At 42.0% G+C, this 21995-nt stretch overlaps 1 protein-coding gene across 2 annotated transcripts in view; it reads left to right on the top strand.

Annotated features, from left to right (window-relative positions):
• The window catches only part of LOC137375628 (BTB/POZ domain-containing protein KCTD16-like), a 295931-nt gene extending 276177 nt beyond the window's left edge, over positions 1-19754 (top strand). The window contains exon 2 of one of the 2 annotated variants that reach the window (XM_068043013.1): positions 19306-19754. In XM_068043013.1, coding sequence (XP_067899114.1) covers positions 19306-19754 — 449 coding nt within the window. The remainder of the gene's footprint in view (positions 1-19305) is intronic. The other variant, XM_068043012.1, reaches the window with a different exon arrangement.
• Positions 19755-21995: the final 2241 nt, after the last annotated feature.

Consider the following 21995-nt stretch of genomic DNA (forward strand, 5'->3'; position numbering starts at 1 on the left):
ATGGCAGGGTACTCCAGGTAATCAGGTAGTCAACATGGTTTTATGAAAGGGAAATCATGTTTAACCAATTTATTGGAGTTCTTTGAAGAAGTAACATGTGCTATGGATAAAGGGGAACCGGTGGATGTACTGTACTTAAATTTCCAGAAAGCATTTGATAATGCGCCACATCAAAGGTTATTGCAGAAAATAAAAGCTCATGGTGTAGGGGGTAACATATTGGCATGGATAGAAGATTGGCTAGCTAACAGGAAACAGAGGGTGGCATAAATGGGTCATTTTCTGGTTGGCAAGATGTAACGAGTGGTGTGCCACAGGGATCAGTGCTGGGGTCTCAACCTTTTAGAATTTATATAAATGACTTGGATGAAAGGGACCAAATGTATGGTTGCTAAATTTGCTGATGACACAAAGATAGGTAGGAAAGTAAGCTGTGAAGAGGACATAAGGGGGCCACAAAGGGATATAGATAGGTTAAGTGAGTGACAAAGTTCTATCAAATGGAGTATAATGTGGGAAAATGTGAAATTGTCCATTTTGACAGGAAGAATAACAAAGAAGCATATTACCTAACATAAGAGCAAAATACTGTGGATGCTGGAACTCTGAAATGAGAACAGAAAGTGCCGGAAATACTCAGCAGGTCTGGCAGCATCTGTGGAGAGAGAAACAGAGTTAACATTTCAGGTCTGTGACCCTTCATCAGAACATATTATCTAAATGGTGAGAGATTGCAGAGCTCTGAGATGCAGAGGGATCTGGGAGTCCTGGTGCATGAGTCACAAAAGGTTAGTATGCAGGTACAGCAAGTAATTACGAAAGCTAATAGAATGTTATAATTTATTCCGAGGGGAATTGAATACAAAAGTAGGGAGGTTATGCTTCAGTTATACAGGACATTGGTGAGACCACATCTGGAGTACTCTGTACAATATTGGTCTCCTTATTTAAGTAAGAATGTAAATATATTAGAAGCAGTTCAGAGAAGGTTTACTAGACTAATACCTGGAATGGGCAGGTTGTCTTATGAGGAAAGGTTGGACAGGTTAGGCTTGTATCCGCTGGAGTTTAGAAGAGTAAGAGGCGACTTGATTCAAACATAGAAGATCCTGAGGGGTCTTGACAGGGTGGATGTGGAAAGGATGTTTCCCCTTGTGGGAGAATCTAGAACTAGGGATCACTATTTAAAAATAAGGGGTCGCCCATTTGAGACAGAGATGAGGAGAAATGTTTTTCTCTCAGAGGGTCGTGAGTCTTTGGAACTCTCTTCCTCAAAAGGCAATGGAAGCAGAGTCTTTAAATATTTTTTAAGACAGGTAGATAGATTCTTGATAAGCAAGGGGTTGAAAAGTTATTGGGGGTAGGTGGGAAAGTGGAGTCGAGGTTACAATCAGGTCAGCCATGATCTTATTGAATGGTGGAACAGGTTCCAGGGCAGAGTGGCCTACTTCTGCTCCTAATTCGTATGTTCGTATGTATGTATGTTCATATGCTTTGCTAGCGGTGTGGCTAGTTCTGCAGCAGATGTCTTCAGCACAACGACCTTGATATTGCCAGGGCTCATAGCCTTTGCTGTACCCAGTGCGCTCAGCTGTTTCGTTATACCCTGTGGAGTGAATTGAATTGACTGAAGACTGGCATCTGTGGTGCGGGGGATCTCAGGAGGAGAACATAAGAAAATGAAAACATAGAAATAGAAGCAGGAGTAGACCATTCAGCTCCTCGAGCCTGCTCCACCATTCAGTATCATGGCTGACTTTTGAACTCAACTTCACTTATCTGCCAATGGCCCATATCCCTTAATTCCCTTTGAAATCAAAAAGCTATCGATCTCAGTCTTGAATATACTCAACCATGGCGCATCCACTGGGGTAGACAATTCCAAAGATTCACAACCCTCTGAGTGAAGAAATTTCTCTTCATCTCAGTCCTACATGATCATCCCCTTATCCTGAGACTGTGTCCCTGTGTTCAAGATTCTTCAGCCGGGGAAATAACCTCTATGCCTACCCTGTCAAGTCCCTTCAGAATCTTGTATGTTTCAATGAGATCACCTCTCATTCTTCTAAACTCCAGAGAATATAGGCCCAATTTACTCAGCCTATCATCATAGGACAACTCTCTCATCCCAGGAACCAATCTAGTGATCCTTCATTGTACCGCCTCTAAGGCAAGTATATCCTTCCTTAGCTATGAAGATCAAAACTGCGCAGCTACTCCAGGTGTTGTCTCACCAAAGCCCTATCCAATTGTAGCAAGACTGCCATATTCCTATACTCTAATCCCTTACAATAAAGACCAACATGCCATTTGCCTTCCTAATTGCTTGTTGTACCTGCATGCTAGCTTTTTGTGTTCCTTGTACGAGCACAGCCAAGTCTTTCTCAACATCAACATTTAAAAGTCTCATGCCTTTTGAAAAATATTCTGTTTTTCTATTTTTACTACCAAAGTGAATAACCTCACACTTCCCCACATTATACTCTATCTGCCACCTGTCTGTATCTCTTTGCAGCCTCTTTGTGTCCTCCTCACAGCTTAGATTCCCATTAACTTATCATCAGCAAACGTAGAAACATTGCTCTCTGTCTCTTTATCTAAGTCATTAATGTAGATTGTAAATAGCTGAGGCCCCAGCACTGCCAACTTGAAAATGCCCCTTTTATCCCTATTTTCTGTTTCCTGTCAATTAACTAATTCTCCATCCATGAGAATATATTACCCCAACTCAATGAACCCTTAACCTTTTGTGTGGCACCATATCAAATGCTTTTTGGAAATCCAAGTATACTACATCTACTGGTTCCTCTTTATTTACCCTGCTAGTTACATTCTCAAAAAATTCTAATAAATTTGTCAAACATGATTTCCTTTTCATAAACCATGTTGACTTTGTCTGATCATACTATGCTTTTCTAAGTGCATTGTTAAGACTTCCTTAATAATAGATTCCGACATTTTACCGATGACTGATGCCAGGCTAATTGGTCTATGGCTTCTGTAGCATCTGTAGTATAGATCATCAACATGGTTGCAGACGCTTCAGCCTTGTCTTTTTCACTCACTTGATGGGCTCTGCTGTCATTGAGGATGGTGATGTTCACAAAGCCTCTTCCTCAGCTTAGTTGTTTAATTGTCCACCACCATTCATGACTGGCTATGACAGGACTGCAGAACTTTGATCTCAACCAACGGATAAGGTCTAAGCTCTACAGTCCTGCCACTTCCAGTTGTGAATGCTAGTGGACAATTAAACAACTGACAGGAGGAGGAGGCTCCACAAATATCACCATCCTCAACGATGGGGGAGCCCAGCACATCAGTGCAAAAGACAAGGCTGAAGCATTTATATCCATCTTCAGCCAGAAGTGCTGAGTGGATAATCCATCTTGTCCTCCTCCTGAAGTCCCCAGCATCACAGATGCCAGTCTTCAGCCAATCCGATTCACTCCGCGTGATATCAAGAAGTGGCTGTAGGCACTGGATACTGCAAAGGCTATGGGACCTGACAACATTCTGGCATTTGTACTGAAGACTTGTTCTCCAGAACTAGCCACGCCCCTAGCCAAGTTGTTCCAGTACAGTTACAGCACTGGCATCTACCCAACAATGTGGAAAATTGCCCAAATATGTCCTGTGCACAAAAAGCAGGAAAATTCCAACCCAGCCAATTACTGCCCCATCAGTCTACTCTTGATCATCAGCAAAATGATGGAAGGGGTCATTGACAATACTATCAAGCAGCACTTGCTTAGCAATAACCTGTTCACTGATGCTCAGTTTGGATTCTGCCAGGGCCTCTCAGCTCCTGACCTCATCACAGCCTTGGTCCAAATGTGGACAAGAGAGCTGAACTCCAGAGCTGAGGTGGGAGTGACTGCCCTTGACATCAAGGCAGCATTTGACTGACTGTGGCATCAAGGAGCCCTAGCAAAACTGGAGTCAATGGGAATCGGGGGAAAACTCTCTACTGGTTGGAGTCATACCTCGCACAGAGGAAGATGGTTGTGCCTGTTGGAGGTCAATCATCTCAGCTCTAGGACAGCACTGCAGGAGTTCCTGAGTGTAGTGTCCTCAGCCCAACCATCTTCAGCTGCTTCATCAATGACCTTCCGTCCATCATAAGGTCAGAAGTGGGGATGTTCGCTGATGATTGCACAATGTTCAGCACCATTCGCGACTCCTCAGATACTGAAGCAGCCCATGTCCTTATGCAGCAAGACCTGGGCTTGGGCTGATAGGTGGCAAGTAACATGCGCACCACATAAGTGCCCGGCAATGACCATCTTAAACAAAAGAGAATCTAACCATCTCCCCTTGACATTCAACGGCATTACCACCTCTGTATCCCCTACTATCAACATCCTGGGGGCTACCATTGACCAGAAACTGAACTGGACCAGCCACATAAATGTTGTGGCTACAAGAGCAGGTCAGAGGCTGAGATTTTGTGGTGAGTAACTCACCTCCTGACTCCCCAATGCCTGTCCACCACCTACAAAGCACAAGTCAGCAATGTGATGGAATACCGTCCACTTGCCTGGATGGGTGCAGCTCCAACAACACTGAAGAAGCTCGACCCCATTTAGGACAAAACAGCCCATCCACGAGCTTCAACATTCACTCCCTCCACCACCGATGCACAGTGGCAGCAGTGTGTACATTCCACAAGATGCACTGCAGCAACTTACCACGGCTGCTTCGACAGCACCTTCCAAACACACGACCTCTACCAATTAGAAGGACAAGGGCAGCAGATGCATGGGAACACCACCACCTGAAAGTTCCCCTCCAAGACACACATCATCCTGACTTGGAATTATATCGCCATTCCTTCACTGTCATGAACAGCACTGTTGGTGTGCCTACACCCCAAGAACTGCAGCGGTTCAGGAAGGCAGCTCACCACCACCTTCTCAAGGGCAATTCTGGATGGGCAATAAATGCCGGCCTAGCCAGAAACGCCCATGTCCCACAAACTCATTTTAAAAAAAGCATGCTACTTTAACAGTTTAACGTGTTTGTGGTCCAGTGCTGTAGCTTCACCAGATTGGCATATTATGTTTTGGCATTCCTACTTCTGCTGCTACAATGCTCATTGAACCAGGGTTGGCCTCTTGGCTTGATGGCAATGGTAGCATGAGGGATATGCTGGGCCATAAGATTACAGATTGTGGTGATGGCGCACAGAACCTCATTGATGCCCAGTTTTGAGCTGGGCAATTAATCAGATCATCTATGATATACAATGCTTTCCATAGTAATAAAAACGAGAAATGCTGGAAACACTCAGCAGGTCTGGCAGCATCTGTGGAGAGAGAAGCAGAGTTAACATTTCACGTCAGTGACACTTCTTCACAACTGGCAAATATTAGAAATGTAAAAGGTTACAAGCATTTAAAGTGGGGGTGGGGCAAGAGATAACAAAGGAGAAGGTGTAGTTAGGACAAGGTCACAGAATAGCTGACCAGAAGGTCATGGAGCAAAGTATAAGTAACGTGTCCACCCCCACGTTACTTATAACCTTTTACATTTCTAATATTTGCCAGTTCTGAAGAAGGGTCACTGACCTGAAACGTTAACTCTGCTTCTCTCTCCACAGATGCTGCCAGACCTGCTGAGTGTTTCCAACATTTCTTGTTTTTATTTCAGATTTCCAGCATCTGCAGTATTTTGCTTTTAATGCTTTCCATAGTATTGGGACCACAGAAATCTAATTAGTGGAATCAATTAGCCAGGTTTGAAAAATGGTGAAGCAAATGTAAGTATATATTATGGAAATTTTGTCTGACTCTCTTGGTGTTGGGGTGGGGTTTTGCATTTCAAGATATTTTTCAGAATTTTTAAATAATTGGTAACATCATGACAGAGAAAATCTGTGGAAGAAATATGTTTGTTAGGGTTTCTTCTAGTTTTTCTTGTAGTCATTAGCAGGAATATTGTTCTGGTTCTAATGTGACTGATTTGTTGTCAGTATGCATGTGTCCAATAGCATTGATGGATTATAATTACTTACACCAGAAAGTAACACATCAATACTGTGAACATTTTCCATACTGAAAATAGGTTCATCGTTTCAGAAGTCAAGAGTGGTGAAGGCTTCTTGGGGTCTATTTTGTACGAAGAGACAGAGAACTAAGATTTTTGTTTTAATTCAGCGTGTGCATAGTTTTGAAGATGTTCTTTTGTCTGAACAAGATTAAAAGCTAGTGAGTCAACTCTAGTCATTTGAGATCGATGGAGCTATACTTTTGCAAAGCATAGGAGAGTGTGGGAAGTGTAATGACTTGACAAACCTGAATTAGATTAAGAAGTGTAAGTGTTGTAATTAATGATGTCTTTGTGACCCTTTATCTTGTATAGACAGTGGTGACAGCTCACTTTGTACAAATCATCAAATTCTGGGCAGCCAACCTTTGATTGACTGAGAACTGTTCACACCTCAGAATCTTTCATCAGTTTATATTTACTTCCAGTGTGAAATGAAAAGCAGCAACAGGAAAAATACACACTTAATGAATAACAAACAGATACACTGAGCATCTGTAGCAGCAGTACAGTGAAAGGCATGGATTTCTCTAGGTATTAACATACTAGGCATTAAATTACACAGCTGTCATTGTGCCATATTTAACCAGCCTATACTGTTTTTCCTAGTAAAACTACAGTTTAAGAGTATGCAGGAAGAGAGGGGATGGGTGGCCACCAGATAGTTCAGGAGAAACAGGCAGGTAGTGCAGGATTCCCCTGAGTGCATCTCGCTCTCCAACCAATATTCAGTTCTGAATACTGATGAGTGTATGATTCATCTGGGGAGTGCAGCCAGAGCCAAGTCCATGGACCACGGTTGGCTCAGCTGCACAGGAGGGTACAAAGAAGCCTGGAAGAGTGATATTTAGGGGAAGAGACAGGCATTTCTGTGGCCACAGGCATGCATCCATGATGATGTGTTGCCTCCCTGGTGCCAGGGTCAAGGATGTCACTGAACGGTTGCAGTGCACCCTGAGGGGATAGGGTGAATAGCCAGCATTCGTGATCCACAGTGGTACCAACGGCATAGGCAGAAAGAGGGATATGGTCCTGCAGTCATAATTTAGGGAATTAGGTAGGAAATTAGCAAGCAGGACCTCAAAACTAGTAATTTCTGAATTACTCTGGTACCATGCGCAAGTGAGTATAGAAATAGGAGGATCAAGTAGATAAATGTGTGGCTAGAAAGATGTACAAGAGGGAGGGCTTTAGATTCCTGGGACATTGGGACTTGCTTTGGGGGAGATGGGACCTGTATGGCTGGACGGGTTGCACCTAAACAGAACCGGGACCAATTTCCTTCTGGGGCAATTTGTTATTGGGAAGGGTTTAGACTAACTTAGCAGGGGTGTGGGAACCAGGAGGTAATATCAGACAGGAATACCAAGGTGCACAGAATACTAGAAGAAATAGATAACACTAGAGTAGGAAATAGTAAATCATTAGATGGGTTCAGAGTAAGGGGGAAATTAATAAAGTCTAAAATACATTTACTATGCATGTATGTGAATGCGCCGAGTGTGGTAAATAAGATTGGTGAGTTACAGACGCGGATTGCCATGCAGAAATATGATGGTGTGGCTATAATAGAGTCCTGGCTCAAAGAAGGGCAGGACTCGGTATTAAATATTCCTGGATACAAGGTGTTCAGGAAAGATAGGAAAGGAAGGAAACTGGGAGGGGTGACTGTATTGAATAAGGGGAACATTGCAGTGCTGGAGAGAGAGGATGTCCCAGAGGGGATAAGGGCAGAATCTATTTGGCTAGAGCTAAGGAACAAAAAAAGGTGCAATTGCATTGCTTGGTATAAATCTATAGGCCACAAACTCATGGGAAAGATGTAGCGGAACAAATTTGCGAGGAAATTACATTCAGGTGCAAGAATTATAGAGTAGTTATAATGGGGGACTGTAAGTATCCAAATATAGACTGGGATAGTAGTAGAGTAAAGGGCAGACAGGGGAAAAAGTTCCTAGAGTGTGTTCAGGAAAATTTTCCACAGAAGTATGTTTCCCCGCCAATGAGAAAGGAGGCACTGCTAGATCTGGTTCTTGGGATGAGGTGGCTCAAGTAGATCAAGTGTCAGTAGGGAAACATTTAGGGGACAGTGATCATTGTATCATAAGGTTTAGGTTGGCTATGGAAAAGGACAAGCAACAATATAGAGTAAGAATAATTAACTGCCAACTTCAATGGGGTAAGAATGGATCTGACCCAGATAAATTGGAATCACAGATTGGCAGGCAAAACGATAACTGAACAATAGGCTGCCTTTAAAGAAGAGATAGTTCAGGCACAGTCAAGGTAGGGCAAACAAATCCAAAGCTCCCTGGATGATGAAAGAGGTAGAGATTAAGATGAAGAAGAAAAATTATGCTTCTAACAGATGTCAGGTGGATAATACAACTGAAAACCAGGCTGAATATAGAAGGTTCAGAGGGGAAGTGAAAAAGCAAATAAGAAAAGCAAGGAGAAAGTCTGAAAAGAGACTGCCAGCTAACATAAAAGGTAATCTAAAAGTCTTCTAAAGGCATATAAATCATAAAAGAGTAGTAAAAGGAGGAATGGGGCAGATTAGGGACCAATAAAGGGATTTACACATGGAGGCAGGGGGCATAGCTGAGGCATTGAATGAATACTTTGCATCGGTCTTTACCAAAGAAGATGCTGTGCAGGTCATGGTGAAAAGGAGGTAATTCAGACACCTGAAAGGTTTAAAATTGATAAAGAGGAGGTGTTGGATAGGCTGTCTGTACTTAAAGTTGATAAGGCACCAGAAATGGATGAGATGTATCTATGGATACTGAGGGAAGTGAGAGTGGCCAACATACATGCATGAGCCAAGGAGTTGTTTTTTACTACCCATAATCTTTTTACAATTGCACATTTGTTAGAATTTTAGAGGAAATTGGATAATATGTTCCCTGGTTGCTGCCATTTCATGAATATGATATTTGCGTCAGTCAACTACAAATATGACATTGACTTTCCTGATGTGACCCTTTCAAGGGTGATTTATATAAAATTCATGACAGCCAACAATATCATTTTTTGGTTTGCATTAACAACCTTCATGTTTTGAAATGAACACTTAAAACTAAAAGTAACTTGAAATTATTCTAGATATGCAGGTACACAAGCAGGCCAACATGGGAAGCCCAGGAGTAGATGCTTTCAGACCACATCTAAGGATGGACCATTGTTGCTTCACTTTTGCGACTTGTTTAAATAATATGAAGATTCAAAAATACAGAATGCTTTTCTGTTGATGTAACTAAAATGCAGGAGAAACCAAACAAAGTGTTCATGGACTGTATCAATCTACTAATAAACTTGATTCTCACCTTACTGTACAGTCATCAGAATTGAAGAATTATGCAGAATATGAATGAGTAAGCAATGCATCAAATTATTAAAGTTGTTATTGTAAGACTCAGTAGAAGGAACTGTTAAGATATAGTAATATTATCTTTAATCAAAATTTATGGTTGAGATTTGTGAGACTATCCAACCCAGGAGCATCAATAGTTTAAAAGAAATACAGGAATTTATGTTGTATACACATGTACAGAAAACTGACCGCACCTGACCAGCATACATTGCGAAGGCCAAAAGGGCTTTGAGCTAAAGTAACCTGTTAACATATAACATCCCTCTTTCTTTAAACCATAATGCCCCATGTCAATATAACTGACAATATAAATAAAAAAGATCATCCAACTTGTGGAAATAATCTGAACTCCTTTCCAGAGTCTTTTATAGTGTGTAAAGATGCCCCTCTACGTTGCTTTCATAGATCTCACCAAAGCCTTTGACCTCATCAGCAGACGTGGTCTCTTCAGACTACTAGCAAAGATCGGATGTCCACCAAAGCTACTAAGTATCATCACCTCATTCTATGACAATATGAAAGGCACAATTCAGCATAGACCTCATCAGACCCCTTTCCTATCCTGAGTGGCGTGAAACAGGGCTGTGTTCTCACACCTACACTGTTTGGGATCTTCTTCTCACTGCTGCTCTCACATGCGTTCAAGTCTTCAGAAGAAGGAATTTTCCTCTACACAAGATCAGATGGCATTTTGTTCAACCTTGCCTGTCTTAGAGCGAAGACCAAAGTTTGGAAAGTCTTCATCAGGGAACTCCTCTTTGCTGACGATGCTGCATTAACATCCCACACAGAAGAGTGTCTGCAGAGACTCAGCGACAGGATTGCGGCTGCCTGCAACGAATTTGGCCTAACCATCAGCCTCAAGAAAACGAACATCATGGGACAGGATGTCAGAAATGCTCCATCCATCAATATTGGCGACCACACTCCGGAAGTGGTTCAAGAGTTCACCTACCTCGGCTCAACTATCACCAGTAGCCTGTCTCTTGATGCAGAAATCAACAAGCACATGAGAAAAGCTTCCACTGCTATGTCCAGACTGGCCAAGGGGGTGTGGGAAAATGGCGCATTGACACAGAACACAAAAGTCCGAGTGTTTCAAGCCTGGTTCCTCAGTACCTTGCTCTACGGCAGCGAGGCCTGGACAAAGTATGTCATCCAAGAGCGACGTCTCAACTCATTCCATCTTCGCTGCCTCCGGAGAATCCTTGGCATCAGGTGGCAGGACCGTATCTCCAATGCAGAAGTCCTCGAGGCGGCCAACATCCCCAGCATATACACCCTACTGAGCCAGTGGCACTTGAGATGGCTTGGCCATGTGAGCTACATGGAAGATGGCAGGATCCCCAAGGACGCATTGTACAGCGAGCTCATCACTGGTATCAGACCCACCGGCCGTCCATGTCTCTGCTTTAAAGACATCTGCAAAAGCGACATGAAGCCCTGTGACATTGACCACAAGTCATGGGAGTCAGTTGCCAGTGATCGCCAGAGCTGGCGGACAGCCATAAAGGCGGGGCTAAAGATTGGAGAGTCAAAGAGACTTAGCAGTTGGCAGGAAAAAAGACTGAAGCACAAGGAGAGAGCCAACTGTGTAACAGCCCCGACGACCAATTTTATCTGCAGCACCTGTGGAAGAGTCTGTCACTCTAGAATTGGCCTTTATAGTCACTCCAGGCGCTCCACAAACCACTGACCACCTCTAGGCGCTTACCCATTGTCTTTCAAGACAAGGAGGCCAAATAAAGATTTTTTAAAAATATTATTCATGGTATCGCTTGGGTGGTAAGATGTTGTGCCTCCATCTTGTAGATTTGGCATTTGTTGCTCTCAGTGGTGAGTTGGCACACTGTACAGGCGATGTTGTGTCACTTGCTGGTGATGTTGTTAATGTTATCTCACTGGATAGTGATGTTTCCTGTGTTGTTGATGGTCTTTTCTGTTGTTCCAGCTCAGGTGTAGGTCGAATATGGATCCTGTTCCTTCTCATTTGGTTACCGGTTTCGGTCTCAATGATATATGATCTTGGAGTCTCAGATTCACTAACAACTTTTGCTGGGTTCCAGGTTTTCAAGATTGGATCCTGTACGTGTAGAGTTTGTCCTTTCAACAGCTCGAGCAGGGACTTAGCATATTTGTTGAAGTGTTGCTCTCCTCTTACCTGTGCTTCAGTGAATTGTTTCACTTCCTCCTGGTCACTTGAAGGATGCATTTTGCTTGACAGAGTTGTCTTATATTTTCTTCCATTTAACAGCTCTGCAGGTGATTTTATGTCAGCCTTGAGCGGTGTGGATCGGAGTGACAATAAGGCCAGGTTTGGGTCTTCCTTCATCTCTTGGCATTTCACAAGTGTTCTTTTGACCGTCTGGATGTGTCTTTCTATAAATCCCTGTCCCTGTGGGTAGTCTGGTGATGAGGTGATGGTGTTGAACCCATACTGGTCAGCGAATTCCTTAAATTTACATTCTCTGGCTGCATTTTTCAATCTTGCTCCAAAATTGTCAATAGGCTCACCTAGTTCCTGTCTGAGGCCTTGAAATTCATATTGGTATATCCGATTAATTGATTTTGGCTGGAGATGGGTGCTGAATCTTTCAAAACTTTTGTCTGGGTTTCTGCTGTCCTCTTCGCTTAGGTCCCAGCTGTTAAATAAATTTAATCCTTTATCTCCAGCCCACAGGAGGATATAGCTGACCCTGTCCTCTTCACTAGTGCCTTTTAGGAATCTATTGAATGCCAAATTGCACTTTTGTTTAAACTTCTCAAATGCCTCTACGACATTATCAACTCCCCACTTCATGATGGGCTGTAGTAATGCATTCATTCCTGTCCCGGCTGACATTTCAATCTTTTTATTTTAGAGTTTTTGCACGAGTCACTCAGTTTTTCTGTCGCTCTCTCTGGCACTAATTTGGGTCACTTTTCTCAATCTGATGCTTTTAATAATGTTGTAGGTTTACTCGCAGACATTCGCTGCCACCATGTTTCATCTTTATGTTGTTTCGGGTTCCCAGATGTTGGAAAGAATCACACTTTAATCTTGGAAAAGGCTGGAGTCAGTTTGGTTTATTAAAGCACCATGTTTTGTGCTATAGAACCTGATTCTTGTGTTACATATAACATGACTCCCCAGTGCAGCCGTGAATGAAGCTCCCTACTGGAACACTTAAACATAACAACTAGTTCCTAGCTAATTAGTTCCTAACACTTTACAGATAGTATAACAATATATACATATACCACATGCAAATACTGAGTTGAAACCAATAAATAGACATACCTCAAAGCTATGGTTTGCTTTGATGCTGAGTTAGAACTTTGGAGAAATTCACATATGTAAAACATGGAGCCATAGGCCAGGATTTTGTCCTGGCAACAGGGGTCTCGACCACCAGCAAATGCACCACTGAGAACCCCATGTCACCTCCTCTGGGGAAGGTCCACTGGATCAAATGCCAATTAGGCACTTAAGTGGACAGCAGCGGGCCTTCCCTGGGATCAAGGACCCCAGCAACTGAAGCCCCACCTGCTGAGATTTGCTGGCCAAACAGAGACTGGCAGCTTGTTAACTGAGCAGCTTGTTGTTGGTAGAGCAATGACCCAAGGCACTGGAACCAGGCCACAGGTAGTTAGGGCAGGAGGGATTTCATGGGATGGGGGCCATGGGGAGGAGGTTTGTAAGGGGGTTGGCAGCAAGGGCAAGGGGTAGCTCTCAGTGGGCCCTTCCCACCCCCCCCCCCTCCCCCTTTCCAGATGCTAGGTCCCTTGTTCAGGCACTGTACCATTAAACAGTGGACCCCCACCACTCCTCCCTCACCCCTGAGCTGGCAAGCAACCTACATGGGTTTGCTCAGTGTGCTCCCCATGCGACAACAGGCCCACCCGCTGCTGGGCTAATTTCAGTGGTGGTGGGATGATGTTTTAATTGGCCTCAATTGGCAGCGGGGCAGGAAGGTCGCTCACAGGCCTTCCTGCCCTGGGTTGAATTTGGGTAGAGGCGGAAAGGTAGCCCCCTCCACCATCCTGCCTGATTATATGCTCTCCCCACCTCCAAATCTGAATTGGGGGACAGTGGAAGATTCCCCCCATAGTTTCTGAAAGCATGAAGATAAGAGACTGATCATGTTTTAAAAATGCTAATTTAGCTGGCTTATGTGGTGCACAGAGTGCTTTGAAAAGCTATGAGAGAGTGACACACTGATGCTGATTGATGACATCGGAGTTTGCCTTCTTTTGAAATGCACATAAACTATCTCCAGAAGAAGCTATGTTTTTTTTCAGTTACCTATGCTTTATCAGATAACTGCTGCCTTTAATTCACCAAGCAACAGTTTGTAAGAAATCAGTAATTTAAAGGACTCTGATCATTTATTTGTCCTGTGGTTTTAAAATGTGTGTGACCAGGAAGGGAAGCTGCTATTATTTACTGATAAAGATTTTAAAGGCATTTGCAACATCCATGAGAAGTAATGGAATTACTGATCGAAATGTAAACATTTTCTCATCGTTTCTGGTTTGTTTCTGGTTTGAACAAAGAATTAGATGCCTCATTGGACAACTGTATCTTAAGCTGAATTTTGATAGGGCAGTATGAAGTTGTAAATGAAACATCCTGCCCCAACTTGGAAAGAAATGTATAAAAATTGTTGCAAAGAGAGTTTTGTAGTGTTTGATTGATCTGGGTTTGATTGTATTAGTCAGTCCACTGATCAGTGTTCACTGTATTTGATTACTTAAGCCTAGTGTGAGGAAACTGAAACTAAAAGAGACAATCTGGAATGTTCTAGAGAAAAGGAGAATGTTCAGAGAAAGTAATTGTACTAAGATCTTGTAAGTGCTGAGCTATTTTAAAGTACTGTAAATAAACAAGTTGGTGATTCAAGACAAGTGTAATATCTGCATTGCTCTGAGTTAAATCTGAGATATAAAATATCCAGTAAACTAGTGAAAACATAACATGATTCAGTGCTTAAGTCAAGCAACTTAGTTGCTGAAGAGTACGATCGACGGGAGGCGATCACGCACTGGGTGATCTTATATATCTCCTTGTAACATATTTGTGACTAACAGGTGTTTTTTTATGGTTAACTGGTATTCCTACCAAACATAGTAAAGACATTAGTGTTTCATTTGGGCTTTGAACATTGTCTCATTATTTCTCGTACTTCTTGTATTCTTACAGAACTGCCATTGATAAACTGACAGCAGTTTAAGGAATTGTTGTTGAAATACTGTAAAACTTTGGTGGTTACTGTGATGGGAAAAGACCCATGGAAAAAGTTTTTATTCTTTCATGTGGGCATCACTGGCAAGGCCAGCATTTGTTGCCCATCCCTAACTACCCTTAACAACTGAATAGCTTGCTCGACCATTTCAGAGGGAAGTTAAGAGTCAACCATATTACTGTGAGTCTGGAGTCACATGTAGGTCAGACCAGGTAAGGATAACAGATTTCCTTCCCTAAAAGACATTAGTGAACCAGATGGGTTTTACAACAATTGATGATAGTTTCGTGGGACCATTACTGAGACCAGCTTTCAATTCTAGATTTTTTTATTAATTGCTTGAATTTTTAAATTAACTTAATTTAAATTCCACCAGCTGCGGTGGGGTTTGAACCCACGTCCCCAGAGCATTAGCCTGGGCTTCTGAATTATTAGTTCAGTGACATTACCACTACACCTTCGTCTTCCCCCTAAATTTCAGTACTGTAGCTCACATAACTCCAAATGAATGGTAATTTTGCAATAAACAGAACCAGTCAATAGCAACATGCCAATGTTGTGAAACAGCTGGTATAGAAATCTATAACAATCCAAAGCTTCAAGAGTCTGACATAAACTATAAAGGAATAAAAGATGGTCTAAAATGCACTGGTCTTTCTCATGAGTATATTAAAAGGCTAGATAGATGTATTACAGGTTAAATTCATCAATCACACGCTCCCTCTGGTGAAAATGTACTCAAAGGACAAGTGGATCAGAGACAGGGTTTCAACAACCTATGCTCCCTTCAAGTGCAGCTCCCACTAGAAGCATAGATTTATTGAATTTACCACGTTACTTTATGAAAGAGATGCTCCAGGGAAGATCAGAAAAATTGTATTTGTGAGCCTTATTCCTATAAGTTGTTCGTTTTTTTTAAAATAGCAATGATTATAAGTGAACAGTACCTCTTATTAAAACTACATCCCCCCATTCCCCAACAGTATTATCATATTCTCCACCAAATTCCTCTCAGGCTAAACCTTTGCTGACATATATTGATAGCACCATGACAAAAAATTGCATTCACAGCTTCTGCTCTTACAGTATATTTGTGTCAAAATGTTTCAGACATTGGGACATAAAGATGGCAACATGATCCCTCCTGAATTATGTTCTCTGATTTGGAACACGACATGAGTTTAGTTTAGTTTAGTTTAGAGATACAGCACTGAAACAGGCCCTTTGGCCCACCGAGTCTGTGCCGACCATCAACCACCCACTTATACTAATCCTACACTAATCCCATATTCCTACCACATCCCCACCTGTCCCTATATATTTCCCTACCACCTACCTATACTAGGGGCAATTTATAATGGCCAATTAACCTATCAACCTGCAAGTCTTTGGCATGTGGGAGGAAACCGGAGCACCCGGAGGAAACCCACGCAGACACAGGGAGAACTTGCAAACTCCGCACAGGCAGTACCCAGAATCGAACCCGGGTCCCTGGAGCTGTGAGGCTGCAGTGCTAACCACTGCGCCACTGTGGGAGAGCTCTGGCATGGACATCCTTTGAGGTAGGCTGTGTGCACTATTCTTGTCTCAGTCTCTGACTCTGGATAGGCACAGAGGCTGTACTGGCCCCATTCATGCTGATGACTTAAATTGGAGCAATTTCTATGGAAATAATTTAATGGGCAAAACAATCATGGTTCCACCCACTTGAAGGTGCTTGAACTCATTGAGTCACGATATCTGCAGTGACAATCTAAGGTCAGAATTGATCAGATTGGAGCTTCAATCTGAGCTCTGATCGCCAGCAGATTCGGAGCTGAAGTATCTGGCCTCCCTGCACTGATCACCGCATTCTCTCCTGCTGATTTACCCATTGTGCGAAATGTATCATCATCCACGTGGCACTGAAGCATGACGTAAGTTCAACTGCAAGCATTCCAAAAGTGCAGCTGTAACTAGCAGAACATAGTCAAAAATTGTGGAGTCCCACTGAGATTAACAGTAATGAATGATGCTCCATGCCAGGGGTACTGCTACTGCAAACAAAACCTAAGTAACCAAATCAAAGCCATTGTTGACACAAACAAGGTGTTGCTCACTTTAGGGGCGATGTCCAATTTAATCTATGTATTCTTTAGATTTTAAAATTGTGGTTTCATTTAGTGAGACCAATCCAAAACTACTGACTACTTTCTTTAACAATGCAGTAAAATATGATAGACTGTTAAAGTTTAAAAGGGTAGTGTACAGAAGAGCTCGTGTTGGAAGTTCAGTGGTGTAGCACAGTGTGAATTTGAGCAGTAATCCTCCATGTGCTGATTTATTATGATTTCTCTCGACCTTGCCATCTTAAGGTGGTGAGGAACAGAAGGCAGCTGTTCTCTAAAGGGACAGAACAAATGAAGAAATGAAAATCACCATAGAGCACTCTCATACACTTCTTACTAGTTGGTTAGATAAAGCTGCAGCTTGCAAATTGGGAAAACAAACCTGAGAAACTGAGTCCATTCTTTCTACATTAAATCCATTATGGACTTTAGCATAGACACATGTAGAAGTGGATCCTAGCAACTGGGGAAATAATACTTGAATGAGGTACTTAAATATGGTTGCTTTGATGAGAAACTGCATCAGTGAAAAATAATTTATCGAGTTTTTTGGGTCTAAAACATCACAAAACTCAGAAAGACTGTTACAGTCTGCTTTCCATGCACATATGCAGGTGGAAAAGCTGTGGCATGAACCAGACATGTCATGAAGCTTTTTAAGCATATTATCTCATAAAAATTCTCTTGGAACAATGCTATATATCCTTAATTATTTTAATGCACGAAAGCCAACTCTGGCAGGGAGTGGAAGTTGGCAGATAATTGGGAGTGTGCCTATACTTAGGCTCTGACACAAAAGGGACAGATTTCTGAAGTCAGAAATTTTGTCGAAATGGGAGACAAGTGTGCAATATACTGACCCCAAAATGAACAGGGGTGTTATGATGCCATGCAAAATACTTCCTGCCATTTGTGCCTTAGAAGACTGGGTACAAGGAGCGTCTATGCATCCAGTGTTGCTAGGAGCATCAGGGGAACTTAAAAGGCTAAATTTTCCCTGTTGTAATCAATGCGAGTATGAGAACCAACCTATTTAAAAACTGGCCACTTTTTTCTTTTTTCAGCAGGTCAGGAAACACACCTACTTTCCACTGCCTCAAACTGACATGGGCATCCCAATTATGCTGCAAATGACACAGATGCCTGCCAACAGGATGCAAAAGCCTGCTCCTGTGATGCCCCTCCTGATTGTAGCTGTTTTTCAGCCTAGCTGAAATTACTATAGGTGATGCAGATTCTCTTGGAAGCTTGTCCAGGGGCTAAAACATGTAGCTACAAGCTCAGGGGACCTGCTGCTGCTGTAGAAAGAGGTAGCTAATATGCTGCAAAATTGCGAAGATGCATCGTCTGTGCAAGGCTGCGGTCTTATTCCACTGGTACAAGTCCCTTATCACGGTCAGGCTTTATGTCCCTCTGCCAGCTTTTAGATGTTGGGGCCTAACAGGTGGTCCCTGGTTCAAATAGTATAAAACACAATTGAGGCCATGGTTCCCTTATTTGGCAATTTGTTGCTATGCGCCTGCCTATGTATTGGTGGGATAGACTCCCATGTTACAATGGGCACATAGAGAGCGGGTGGCATGCAACCTGGTTTGCTTTCCACTCTTCGGCAGTGGAGGGAGAAAACCTTGTTCACTAAAGTGAACTTCTGTTGATAGGTTCCTCTCAATGCTAGAACCAGGAATGATGTTGCCTGGCTTCTGGATAGAGATTTAGATAAGTTTTTGTTTGGCTCTGGGGGACCAAACAAGATAACATTTATAATATTTAACTCGGAGTTAACTGTAATCTTTCACTATAGAATGGAATTTGGCGTTATTTATTTTTTGATAGTAATCTGTGATTCTCTGTATTAAAGGGGGAAAAAACAACATGTTATTCTGAAATGTGTTACACATGCACAGAATGTACAGAATTTAAAATTTCTCAGGTTCAATATAATGAAAGTACCTCTGATACCTTTTGGTATATTGTTCAGGGGCAGGAAAGAATGAGAAAGGGAGAAAAAGGAGAGACTGAATTGGCAAAAATAAAGTAATACGTTACAAATTCTACCATATTATTGGCTTGATTTTCTATAAATATTTAAATATGTGTACACCAAGAACAGATAAATAGTTTCACTATTGATTCATGTGTGTTTGCTCAGAAGTGTACACGGATACAAAAATAACAGAAAGTTAAGACTAAAGTGTAACATATGTACAGAATATTCTGATCAGTATTTGGAAACAGTAACATTTCTATAATTAGGCAGCTCCCTCTTCAAAGGGGTAGCATCTTCATGGAAACTGACAATCCCTTTGCTTGTTGGCAAAACAGAATATGCTCATGCAATTCATATTGAAAAACATCATCATGTCACTTGTACGTGATGTTATTGCAGTGAAACTGCATTTTGCGTCTAGCTGTTGTCCCTTTCAAGGTGAAAGGGTTTGTAAAAAAGATTCAGGAAGACGATATCCCTTTAAGTGGATGGCATTTCCGCATAGCATTTTGCAGAAATCACACTAGCATTCTGAAAGTATTCTGTTTTTCTTCACTTCTCCAGGTGGTTCTTCCCGATGGCCCTCACCACAGTGTGAATGTGGCTGCAGAAATGATAAAAGTGAAAAGGATGGAGAAAGTGTAACGTCCTGCAATGAACTATCGACCTCAAGCTGCGACAGTCAATCTGAGGCCAGTTCCCCACAGGAGACAGTGATCTGCGGTCCGGTGACCCGGCAACCCAACATCCAGACCCTGGATCGGCCAGCCAAGAAAGGGCCAGTGCAACAAGTACAGCAAAGTGAATTCCGCAGGAAAAGTGATCTCTTAAGGACACTCACCAGTGGATCCCGTGAATCCAACACATGCAAAAAGAAAGTCAAAGAGAAACTGACAATTGAGGAAGAGTTAGAGAAATGCATCCAAGATTTTCTAAAAATTAAAATACCTGACAGGTTTCCAGAGCGAAAATATCCATGGCAACTCGAACTGCTGCGGAAATACCATCTATAGAGAATAATGTAGGTCCTTGCATGGACTGCTCCTGAGCTCAGGCTACCCTTCCTTCTACGCTTCTGGGCTCTCCTGCCTCAGATTGTTCCCTGCTCCCAGGTTATGACTACTCCCTACTCCGCAGTGCTCCTGAGTTCTCACTGCTCCCTGTTCCCTGATTTGGGCTTTGACAGTTCCTGGATACTTTTGGGTTTTGACTGCTCCCTGCTCTCATCTTCAACTGTTTCTGAACAGGGTTGGTCCCTTTTACTGTGTCCTGAAGCAAACAAGGGCAAGGTAATGGATGGGAACCTGGCTTGAGTCCTAGTCATCCATTTGCTGCTGATAAAAATTCATTGTACACTTTAATCATTAATGTCTCCAGATCATAAGACATATGGAGAAAGTGATAAAATAGGACTTGGGGTGTCAGGGTGTCATTTTACAAATTTTCAGACACCCCACGCAAAAAAAAAGAAGCAGATTGTCTGGCCCAAGAAATGGACAGACGTGTAGCAATCCTGCTCTTTGTCACACTGGGCTCTGATTGCTCCTGTGTCCAATTACCCATTACTCCCTGCTTTGGCTCCTGCATGTATTACGTGTGCAGATTGTCAATCATACTTCAGTTACTGTGCTGTTCAGTGTAAAGACATTGGTGTTTGTCATGGAGAAATTTATCTAGTCTCACATGGAAGCTCTCTCAAAAAGCTTTCACTTACTAAACATTTTCTTTCTGAAATATCTTGCAACTGCATCACAATCAGGCACCATGAGCTTGCTTGATTTAACAAAAATATAGGCGCTTATTGGGTTTTTCCCATTTTAAAAGAAAAAGCACATTGAAAGGTTTGGTTATGTTGTATATCAGTAATGCGGGTTTAGGCAGAGATTCCATGCACTGACTGCACAAGTGCCCCTGACTCTGAAGTGATGGATACATTTCTACTCTTGAATCCAGTGGCTGCTGAAGTTGACAATTACTTTTTCTTTTAGAATTATACAGGATAAGTTTAATGTAAAGTGGACTTGCACTGATTTACCTAACAAAGTGTGACTCTGAGATTCAGTATTCACTGTGTGATGTTTTAATTGGATCATTACTAAAGGTCTATTGATGACTCGTATTTGTTCCTTAGAGATTTGTATAACTCTCTTGCAATGTGTGACTTTTTCCCTCCGTAAGTTTGTGATACATCTTTCCCTCCTGGGTGTTGAAGCACAAGTTTGTCTCTTCCATGAAATACAGCCACAATGGTGGTCTCTACTTTGATGATCAATTGCTTATTTCAGGTTAAGTTCCTTAAATAAAACCCTTTGAGGGCTACAGTAGTATCTCTGCACTGTGTCTGAACTTGATAGGATATTTATATTTCAATTGTTTGAATGTTTGGTGCAGAAAGCTGTGTTTTATGTGTTATACATTGGTCTCTGTGGTCTGTGCCCCATGCTATTATAATAGTGTAGAATCGAGAAATTAATTTATCAGTCCTCAGAGGGTTAATTAAATACGAAACCAAGTACCTTTTTTTCCTGCGTTTCAGTTGGATATAAAGAAAAGGGACCTTAAATCTTACAAATTTCTCTACAAAGTAAACAAATTCAACTGCCAGCTGAACAATGGCACCTGTAAAGCATTGTCATTAAACTGAGCAGTCTTATGGTCACTTTTTACTCACTGTCCTTTAAATGTGCAATAAAATGGTGTAATTTTGTGTTAGTTGAAAATATCAGTCATTTTTGCGTGATGTCATTGTGACAAATACAATTTATGGGTCTTCTGGGCTCTTTACACTCCCCTGTCCCAAGCAATGATAATCCCCTTTGAAGAACATGTCTCACCTTGTTTCAATTTTTTTGCTTACTAGCCAGAAGAGCAATTGTTCCTCACAGTGATGATATAGTTTTGCTGAGGATTGACATTCAAAATATCACCTTTTAACAAGCAAGCCCAGCCTGGATTGAGCCACTGGCTTTGCACATGTCTTATCAGTGCCAAGTTAATGAACAAAGGACATTGCTAACTATGTATTTCAGCCTCTTTTCCCTGTGGATCATCAAAATCATCTATGTCCTTTAAAATAACTCTAAGTGATAAAGATGATGACCACATCTGAACTACATCAGACTGTTAGCTGAATGCAAAGGTCACCAGGATGCCATCTTTGGCTACTGGGCTTAATTGGATTTGGTAGTAAATTGGCTTTTGTGAATTGAGGTGATGTATTGCACCACGTTCTTGCATATCTCCATCTAACTGGT

The sequence above is a fragment of the Heterodontus francisci genome, chromosome 12, assembly GCF_036365525.1.
Source record: "Heterodontus francisci isolate sHetFra1 chromosome 12, sHetFra1.hap1, whole genome shotgun sequence".
In the NCBI taxonomy this organism is placed as follows: Eukaryota; Metazoa; Chordata; class Chondrichthyes; order Heterodontiformes; family Heterodontidae; genus Heterodontus; species Heterodontus francisci.